Genomic DNA, 10029 nt, shown 5'->3' with positions numbered 1-10029 from the left:
CAAAGATTGGCTCCCACTCACCTTTTTTAAATTGAGGCCATGAGAGATGTTATCAGCCGTCATGAAGGCTGTCATGAGGTGGGTGAGTGCCCCCGCTTCCCCACAGTGGGGTCGGAACAGGAACGTGTTCATGCCGCGCTCCCTAAGGAAACGGGGTGCTGCAGGGATCACAAGGGACTGACCAGCACCCTCCAGCAACACTGGGCCCACAGTGAATGCCAAGAGAATCTGGTAGAAAAGTTAACGCCCTGAAAGAGAGTGGGGGATCTGAAGGATGTGGCCTACCTAGCAATGCCAAATCAGAATCTTAATTCCTCTCAACAAGTGCTTTTTAAAAAGTGACAGCGGGGCCCTCCGTGGTGGCGCAGTGGGTTAGGACATAGCACTGCAAGCTGGCCGCAGCAGCTTCAGAACGAGTTCGATCCCTGGCCAGGGAGGTGACCCACATGGCGTGGCAGACCCGCCTGCTGCTCCCCTCAGCAGGGTACTTCACCAATCTGCCTGTTCTGCTCCCCACTCTGCCTCTCGTGAATCCTTTCACCACCCCTACACTTCTGGCTTGTACCCCAGTTCTGTACAAATAAATAAATCTGAAAAAAAAAAAAGTGGCAGTAAGGCAAGAAGGCACAGCAAGTAAAGACTGGATCACCTGGACAGAGAACATCAGTTTTAAACAGAAATAGACATGAGTCACCATGTCAGTGTTTCTCCTACTACACTTTAGGGGGAAATATTTCCAGAGAACTCCAGGATAGTAGAATAATTCTGTTTTTTTTTTCTTTACCTGGATGTATCTAGAAGGGTAAAATGTGTGGAATTTTATAATAAATTGCAGCAGGATTAGTACAAATCCCTAAACTTCCGAAGGAAAGGAGCTGTGAACGCTACTGAAGGCTCCAAATGTCTGGTCCCGTTTCCAAGTAAATAAGGGGAGGGAAGAGGCGTTCAGGCTAAGTGGGAGCACTTCATACAGGGCAGGCTCTGACCCGCGGGGCGCCGGGGGTGCGGAGACGTGTCCAGCTGTCTTTCCCTGCACCTCTGAGGCTCCTCTACTTACTTCCTCAGACTGTTGAGCACCGTGATGTTCGTGTACATGTAGTAGGCATAGTACGTGTAAGACGGGTTTTTCTCCATGGTCCACTCCTGGGGCTTCGGGCTCTTGGACGAGAACATGTGACCACTATGTTTGGACTCGTCGTCTACACTGTCGAAGCCAGTGATCTGCAAGAAAAGTGGGGTGGGCAAGGGGTTCAGCCTGACGGCGGGGTCCCCATCCTCAGAAAAGCTTTCAGCTCCCAGTGGCAAAGACCCAACCTCAGAGCCAGCAGCAAGACTTAATCAGGGCCCAGTGGGAGGGCTGGGCCCTGGGCAGCAGCTTGAGGCCCACGGCCGAGCTTACATGCTTGAGGAAGACGCTGAGGTCTGGGTGAGCCTGGGGGTTGACGGTAGCCTCAAACACGGGCATAAAAATATTCTCCAGCATCTGTCCGAAGTGTGGAAGGAAATTCTTAGCTCGGAACACATCACTAGAGACAAAATGAAGGACATTGAAGAGGAAAGATTTTTAGGACTGATGGAGCCGGAGACCCAAATGCCACGTTCAGAAAAGACGTAGGGCATCCATCCAGCTGCTCTTGGAACATTCTTCTTGGTTTCCCAGAGAGGATTTGGTTTGTGCTGGGCACCGGAGTATCAGTTCTGGCTAGACCTGTCACCATTCCGCCTCCAAAGCCTCGGAGAAGAAATCTAAACCGGGCCCTCCCTGTTGGCGCAGTGGGTTATTGCACTGCACTGAGAAGCTAAAGCCACTTCTGCATGAGTTTGATCCCCGCCTGCCCCGGAGGTGACCACATGGCGCGGCAGACCCCTCCTGACCCGCCCGCTGCTCCCCTCAGCAGTGTGCTTCCTCGATCTGCCTGTTCTGCACCCCGCTCTGTCTCTGGTGAATCCTCTCACCCCCTGCACCTCTGGCCTGTACCCCAGTTCTTACATGCATAAATAAATTAATTTAAAAAAAATCAGTGATACTGAACATCCCCAAGGGTGTGCCTTAACAAGTGTGATTATCATTGATAAATATTCATTGATTATGAAGAACGAGCCTGTTTGTACATGAGACAACAGGCGGACGGTGGAGGTGCTGAGATAAAGAGCTACATCCTGGCACAGACAAGCACACGCGAAAATGGACAGAGGAGAACAAGACCAGGAGAAAGGAAACGCTAACAGAATGGTAAAAATAAATAGTGCTGGAGGGAGTGCGCGGGGCTATGGTAAAGGCACACAGGTGAATTGGTGGTGGGATGTCCACGGGGTTACAGCTGAGACGGACAAAGACGCAAAATGAAATAAAAATAAACTATAATACTAATGATAAAAGTAAATAGTGCTTATCCGAACTTGGTTTTCACCCATCTCGACTGGCATTTTGGTGGCTCTTCATAAAAGTCCTGTGTTTTCAAAACACAAAACCAAATACTTTCTGGCTGGAACACTGAACGGAAATGCCCTTCTCAGCTCCTCTCTGTGGTCAAGAGGGCTGAGCAGAGCATGACAGGGCCTGGCTGGGCGCCGTTTCTGACTGCCTGCTCTGTGCCTTCTCCTTCCCAGGAGGGGAGGGCAGGTGTTAGGGCTGCGACGGGCGAACCTACTAGATCCTCGGCACTTGGATCATCCACGTCATGTTGGGGCAGTGGATGCGGTTGCTGACGAACCAGGCGGACAGCTTGCTCCACTCGTCGGGGCTCCGGCCGTAGATGGACAGACGGGGCTCCGCGTGCTGGTACTTGGCCTCCTCCAGGTCCGCACCTACCTCCTGCAAAGCCAAGCGGACAGTCCGAAGCCAGCCATGGCCCTATGCCCCTTAGGCGTCTAAACCTGCACGGTCTAGGGAAAGGAGATGGGTACTAAGGAGGATGGAGGGAGCCAGAAAGAAGTCGGAGGAAAAGCCCAAAGTTGAGGTCTAAAGGATCAGGGAACCAGACCTCCCTGGCTGAAGTCTCAGCACTATCAAATTCTTGCCAGCCCCTGCAGCCTGAGTTCTGGCCCCGCCAGGGGTGACCCACAGGGCACAATAGACCGCTCCTGTCTCCCTGCTGCTCCCCTCAGCAGTGTCCTTTCCCATCAGTCGGCCTGTTGTGCTCCCCACTCTGTGTCGGGTGAATCCTCTCACTGCCCCTGCACTTCTGGCCTGTACCCCAGTTCTGTAGGCATAAGTAAGTAAATCTTTAAAAACGAAACGAAACATTACAATGGACATTTCAGAAGAATTGTTACTTTCACTTGGGTAGTGCTTGGGCTCGGGGACCCATCTCCCTCCACCTCTCCCCTCCCCTCTTCCCCTTCCTCTCTTCTTCCCCTCCTCCAGGACCCCGCCAGCCATCATAAGTGTAATTGCTTCTGCCTGACCTTGATAATGGTGGCAAAGTACTCCCCATTAATGTAGTTGTCTGTCTTCAGGTACAGGTCCCGCAGCTCGCTGGCTCCCACAGGATTGTATTTGTCATTGAATTTATCAAAACGCTGGAAGGTCTGGCGTCCCTGAAGCAAAAATCAACACAGATGAGTCGTGACCAGGGATGGCCCCAACACCAGCCAGGAGGCGCTGGGCTCCGAGAGTGGGGAGGAGGCAGCTGGCAGTGAGTGACCCTCAGAACTGCCCATGGACGTTCTCGATCAGCGCAGTGAGTCAGCACCGCCAGGAGGGTCCCGGGAAGGACAGGTCTGTAAGAGAATCGCAGGCGGGGTTCTGGTGGGGTGAACTCGGCAGTGTCGCTTCAACTCACAGCGTGAACATCCAGGGAATCCACAGTCAGGTCGTATGGGTGCATTTTTAATTTGGCAAAAAGTTCCTTCAGGGTCAGGTTTTTGTCCTTCGTGCTGTAGACCACTCTGTCGGCATCAACTTGGTATGATTTCTTAATAAAGCGCAGCAGGTGTTTCTGGTTCATGCAAGCGGCGGCATGGATGTGGGTGTCCACCTGTGTGCACACTCAGAGAACACCCAGCAGTCAGCCCTCGTGGGGGCCCCTGCCTGCCCCTTGTGGCGGGAGCAAGGGCTGACGGTCAGCGTGACCCAACAGCGAGCAGAGGTGAGTGAGCATTACACCCTGTACAGGGTCCTCCCTGGGGGTGCGGTGGGTTAAAGCGCAGCACCGAGAAGCTAAAGCCACTGCAGCATGAGGTCTATCCCCGCCCCGGAGGTGACCACATGGCACCGCAGACCTCTCCTGACCCGCCCGCTGCTCCCCTCAGCAGTGTATTTGTCAATCCACCTGCTCTGCTTCCCACTCTGTCTCTGGTGAAGCCTCTCACCCCTCTGTACCTCTGGCCTGCACCCCATTTCTGTATGCATAAATAAATCTTAAAAAAAGAGAGAGAGAGAGAGAGAGAGAGAGACCCTGTTCAACCTCCATGTGTCCCTGTAAGGATGTGGCAGTTAGCTGGATACTCCCATGACGTCTGTCTCTCATGTCTACCTGTACATCCCATTTGCTTCCTGCAGGGGTCTCACGCAAAATCCTTGGGGACTATTCTGCACCCCTGAGACACAAATGAAGGAAAGTAGCTACCACAGCTTTTCAGCCCTAAAAGGAAAAGGATGGCCATCATGCAGTGGTGGCCTTGATGAATTAGATATTTTCATAATTACTATTTTGTAAGTTGAGGTTCTGATTAACTAATTCTCCCAAAGGCACTTACAGTCCTCTCGTCAACTGGGTTAAGCACATTTATTAGTTCCTAATTTTATGAATACAAAAACTGAAAATCAGAAACATCAGATCACTTTCCTCTGGGTTGAATCATCAGAAAGTAGAAGAAGAATTAGAATAAAGATCATCTATAGCCAAGAATAAGGTTTTGTTTTGGTTACTTTTGTTGCTCCTGATAATTTTTCTTATGCCCAGAAAGTGGAAACTGTACAACTGGCATTTTAGACATAGTCTGTCTGCTTTTACTAAACCTACTGAACTGTGAAATCTTAATCAGGAAAACACTGTCTTTCTTGTCCTGACAAAGTAATCGGGCTCTGACTTGAGCCAGGACTGACCTCTACGCAGCGGGCGGGTTAACCTTCCCCTTTCTTTCCTCTGCCCAGGATGCGGCATCCACACCCCCACTCCTGAACAGGGACAACCTCCCAGACTTTGCATCTTCGCCGGGCTGATCCTGCAGCTGCTCCTCCAGATCGCCAAGGCCTCTACTGCCCGAGGACAAGTTCGGCCTCTGTTGTGTCAGGCTCCCTGAGCCTGGGTCCAAGTCCCTCTCAGCGGGAAGGTGCCGCTGGTAGCTGTTACCTTGCTTTGGACTTTGCCAGGCCCCTTGTGCCTCTTTCCTATGGGTCCCCACCAGCGGGTATCTGGGCTTTGTGGCAGGGTTCTGGGTCTCAGTGGCCCTGCTTTGGGCCAGCCCTGTTTGGCTGGGTATTTACTCACGAGGTAACTTTGGTAGTTTGATTGGAAAATTATTAAGCGTTTCTCCCTTTTCTCTGGGCACACTAATCCTACTGAAGCTCTTTCACACTGAAGACGATGCTTTAGGACCTCCCTCGTGGCAAAAGGGGTTAAGTTTCAGCACTTTGATTCAGCATTTTGAAGCCATCCACAGTCACTGCAACGAGCGTTTAATCCCGTCAGGGAGTGACCCACATGGTGCAGCAGACCTCTCCTGTCTCCCTGCTGCTCCCCTCAACAGTGGATTTCAGTACATCGGCCTGTTCTGCTCCCCACTCTGTGTCTGGTGAATCCTCTCACTTTCCCCTCACCCCCACCTCTGGCCTCCACACTCAGTTCTTGCACATAAATAAATAAAATATGTCTTAAAATTTTTTTTAAATAGTAATAAATAAAGACATGCTTTGTCTTTAGATGACTGATGGCAGAACCCCTTTAAAGTGGGGGTCCTGAGGTGCACCTGAGTCTGCATACTAACAAAGTCAGTTAGCTCTCTAAAAACCAGGCCTACCTTTCTGCAGTTATAAAAGTCTCGGTGGGGGTTGTTCTTCAGCTCCTTTAATTCGTCCATTTCGTTGAGCATCTCGTGAACCTGGAACTTGGAGGAGAGGAACTTCAGGCGCCGGTGGGTATAGGTCTTACTGTGGAAAATTAAAGGACAATTCTAGGAAAACTCCAGACATATAAGGAAAACAATCACAAACTTCAAAACCATCATGAGCCTTTTCCAAAACTATTATTGAAACAAACTGTTAATCTCACTTGAAAATTGTGGGGTTTCAACAACTTAATCTTTTCATCCAATTTGGACATCACAATAAGGGAAGATTTGGGATGGTATGTTAAAGATTAATTTTTATTTATTTAGACATACAAGAGCTGGGGTGCAGGCCAGAGGTGGAGGGAGGAAGGACATGAACCAGAGACAGAGTGGAGAGCAGAACAGGTGGATCTACTGAAACACAGTGCTGAGGGGAGCAGCGGGGAGACAGGAGAGGTCTGCTGAGCCCTGTGGGTCAGCTCCCTGGCCAGGGATCGAACTTCAGAGAACTAAGACTTTAACTCTTGCACCATTCGGGTGGCTAAAACTGAGTATTAAAAAGCAATAAAGTGGAGCATTCATGCTAGCTGAGGGGTTAAGTTTCAGCGCCAGCACCATGAAGGCCCACCAACACGCCCTAAATTCAATCCCCGGCCAAGGAGTGACCCACAGGGCACAGCAGGCCTCTCCTGTCTCCCTGCTGCTCCCCGTAGAGGTGAATTTCAGTAGATCCACCTGTTCTGCTCCCCTCTCTGTCTCTGGTGAATCCTCCTATCCCTCCACCTCTGTCCTATACAACAGCTTTTGTATGCATAAATAAATAAATTAATTTTTTAAAAAATACTTATTGTCGCGATCAGTAGTGGGTCTTGTTAGACACTTACACAGGTCCTTGGGCAATTAAAGCAAGTAAAAAGTTCATATCATCCAAGAAGGTGTCCAGATTTGGGTAAGGGAGAGGCTTCGGTTCATCTTTGCCGGCTGCTGCTTCACTAGGGTAGATATAAACCACACCATCCTTCATTTGCAGATGATAACCCAGGTTTTCAGGAAGGTCATCTGTTCGGAAGGGGTTTTCTCCCTTCTTCACTGGCGGGGTAAAGGCTTGCAGGAAAACAGAGTCGTTATCAACACAGAGGCTGATTGACACACAAAACTGTTCCAAGTATGAAATACTGTAATAGCTTATACTTCATAAGCTAAGCAAAACCTTTTTTTATATTGCTTTTCAAAGATGACCAAGTCAATAGCATAATACAAGTATTTTCATTTTATCTTGTGAAAAATGATTCTCAAGTTCTTCAGAAATACTGCACACATAACTGGTATACCATTTGCCAACAATTTTAATTATTTACTAAAGCTGGTGATCAAAGCCTTCCTGGAGAGAACATTTCATTAGTTTATGAGATAATTGTGTAGAAATAAAAGTAAACCTACTGTTAAAAAGCATAGTTTGGGCCCTCCCTGGTGGCGCAGGGATTAAAGTCTCAGCACTATGAAGCCACTGCAGCACAAGTTCAATCCCCGGCTAGGGAGCTGATCCGCCTGGCACAGCAGACCTCTCCTGTCTCCCCGCTGCTCCCCTCAACAGTGTTTTTCAGTAGACCTGCCTGTTCTGCTCCCCACTCTGTCTCCGGTGACTCCTCTCACCTCCCCTTCACCTCTGACCTGTACCCCAGTTCTTGTATGTATAAATAAATAAAATTTAAATACACATACATACATACACATATATTCAAATATACATGCACGCATGCATACATACATGCATAATTCAATGATTAAACCCAAAGATATATTCCACACATTACATAAGAAAATTCATTACCTGGATAGAAGTTCTCATTTGCTACCCAAGCCTCACCCTCAATGTTCCGCAAATACTTGGAAGGGGTTTTGGGGAACCTCTGAAAAGATTTCTGCATATATTTCTCTCGAATACACAATGCCCGGTATAGACCCTTGCAAACCATTTCAAAATCTTCAACTGTAACCTGTGAAAGAAATTCCAGAGTTTTATCGGGAATCTTTTATTTCACTTCTCTCCCCCCACCCCCTCTTGCCACACTCACCTGAACATCTCTCACTCTAAGAGTTGCTTCCTTTGCCTTTGTGCAATGATGGCAGGACCCCTTTAGGGCATGCACCCCGCAGGAGTGTGGGGTCTCTTGGTGCCCCTCAGGGCACACTAGCAGGGTAACACCTGACTCAGGAACTGGGTGCAGCCAGCGGTGTGTTGCTCAGAAGCTTGGGCATTTGCACCACATGGACAGAAGGAACTTAGTTCTCTGAAGACTCAGGACCAAGGGTTCGGGTCTCTGCAGGGTCATCGGAAGAGCAGCTACTCCCTGGGCCTGGCCTTTTCCCACCTTTTTCTTTATTCCTTTTTTCATTTCTACCAAGCATATAGATACCAAGTTTGTCTGGGGATCTCCCCGGGAGTAAGTGTCAGCACTGTGAAGCTGTCCGCAGCCACTGCGGCACGAGTTCAATCCCCAGCCAGGAGCTGACCACAGGGCGCAGCAGACCTCTCCTGTCTCCCCACTGCCCCCCTCAGCAGTGAATGCATTTCAGTAGATGCACCTGTTTGCTTCCCACTCTGGTGACTCCTCTCACCCCCCACACCTCTTCCCTGTACCCCAATTCTTGTATACAGAAACAAATAAGCACATAAAATTTGTCTCCCCCTTTTTTTTTTTGACGCTGGCATTCTGCAAACTGTTTTCCTTGTCACTAGTAACTTTTCGTTTGAGGCATTTCGCATCTAACACCCTTGCGACATGCAGAGCACGGTGTTATCACACAGAAGAGGAATAAACAAGAACAGGGCTCATGTTCCTGCTCATCTGAGCTAGCTGAGGGCTGGTTCTAAGTGGGTCGGTTACATAAGAAGGGGCTCAGGACCGGCCGCGCAGACTATATTTGACACGGACTGTTTCACCAGCATGACGCTGAGTCTGCGCGTCCGTGGGCAGAGATTTATGCATTCACCTGCTGCCGACAGGACAAGCAGGTGCAATTTACTCTCCTGTGGCGAGTGTGACGAGTGGCTCTTAGCAGAGGCTACTGTGTAGGCTCCATGATGAAATTAGAGGCTGGAGTCAGAAAATAGCCCCATTCGAACTTGTTAACCTCTTGCCATACTTCTTTCCCCTCTCCCCCTCTTTTAAGCTTTTTATTTATTTATGCATTCAGGAACTAGGGTGTAGGCAGAGGTGTGGGGTGGGGGGTAGGTGAGAGGATTCACCAGAGACAGAGTGGGGAGCAGAACAGGCAGATCGACACAGTACACTGCTGAGGGGAGCAGCGAGGAGACAGGAGGGGTCTGATGCACCCTGTGGGTCCCTCCCTGGCTGGGGACTGAACTCGTGCTGCAGTGGCTGCAGATGGCTCAACAGCCTGAGACTTTAACCCCTGACCACCAGGGAGGGCCCCTTTGATTGGTATATGCTACCTGCAGCCTTCTCTCTGCTCTAGGTCAGCCCGGGGTCCCTTTTTCCCCAAGAACCCCCCTGGGCCTCCGAGGCGCTCTTTTCTGCTATATATTTACATCAGTAAGACTAGTCCACCCGGGCCACCCCGAGGCCCTCTGGGTAAGGTCTCAGCGCTCACCTCTATGGCCTGAGTTCAGTGCCTGGCTAGGGGCTGGCAGGTATATGGCCGTGGGTACAGCCACATGTCCAGGGAGCCTCTCCTGTCTCCCTGCTGCTCCCCTCAGCAGCGTCTCTCTGTAGATCCCCCTGTTCTGCTCCCCACTCTTGTCTCTGTTGAATCCTCTCACTCCCAACCTCCGCACTTCTGAGCCACACCCAGTTCTCTTGTGAATAAATAATCTTGAAAAAATAAATAAATAGGCCCTCCCTGGTGGTGCAGCCAGTTAAAGCACCACACTAAGAAGCTAAGGCCACTTCCGCATGAGTTCGATTCCCGCCTGCTCCAGAGGTGACCACATGGTGCGGCAGACCTCTCCTGACCCGCCCGCTGCTCCCCTCAGCAGTGTACTTCATTGATCAGCCTGTTCTGCTCCCCGCT

General features: G+C 50.1%; 1 protein-coding gene across 1 annotated transcript in view; it reads right to left on the bottom strand.

The window, feature by feature from the left end:
• Window positions 1-10029, bottom strand: part of AMPD1 (adenosine monophosphate deaminase 1) — a 24582-nt gene that overhangs the window by 3508 nt on the left and 11045 nt on the right. The window contains exons 5-13 of the mRNA XM_004689621.1: window positions 7826-7991; window positions 6879-7098; window positions 5965-6094; window positions 3786-3980; window positions 3409-3540; window positions 2652-2815; window positions 1400-1526; window positions 1058-1221; window positions 22-142 (exon numbers count right to left, since the gene is read on the bottom strand). Of these exons, the coding sequence (XP_004689678.1) occupies window positions 22-142; window positions 1058-1221; window positions 1400-1526; window positions 2652-2815; window positions 3409-3540; window positions 3786-3980; window positions 5965-6094; window positions 6879-7098; window positions 7826-7991 (1419 nt within the window). The remainder of the gene's footprint in view (window positions 1-21; window positions 143-1057; window positions 1222-1399; window positions 1527-2651; window positions 2816-3408; window positions 3541-3785; window positions 3981-5964; window positions 6095-6878; window positions 7099-7825; window positions 7992-10029) is intronic.

The sequence above is a fragment of the Condylura cristata genome, unplaced genomic scaffold (genome assembly GCF_000260355.1).
Source record: "Condylura cristata isolate star-nosed mole 26May11 unplaced genomic scaffold, ConCri1.0 scaffold00026, whole genome shotgun sequence".
NCBI lineage: Eukaryota > Metazoa > Chordata > Mammalia > Eulipotyphla > Talpidae > Condylura > Condylura cristata.
This window is presented reverse-complemented; position numbering and strand designations above follow the sequence as displayed.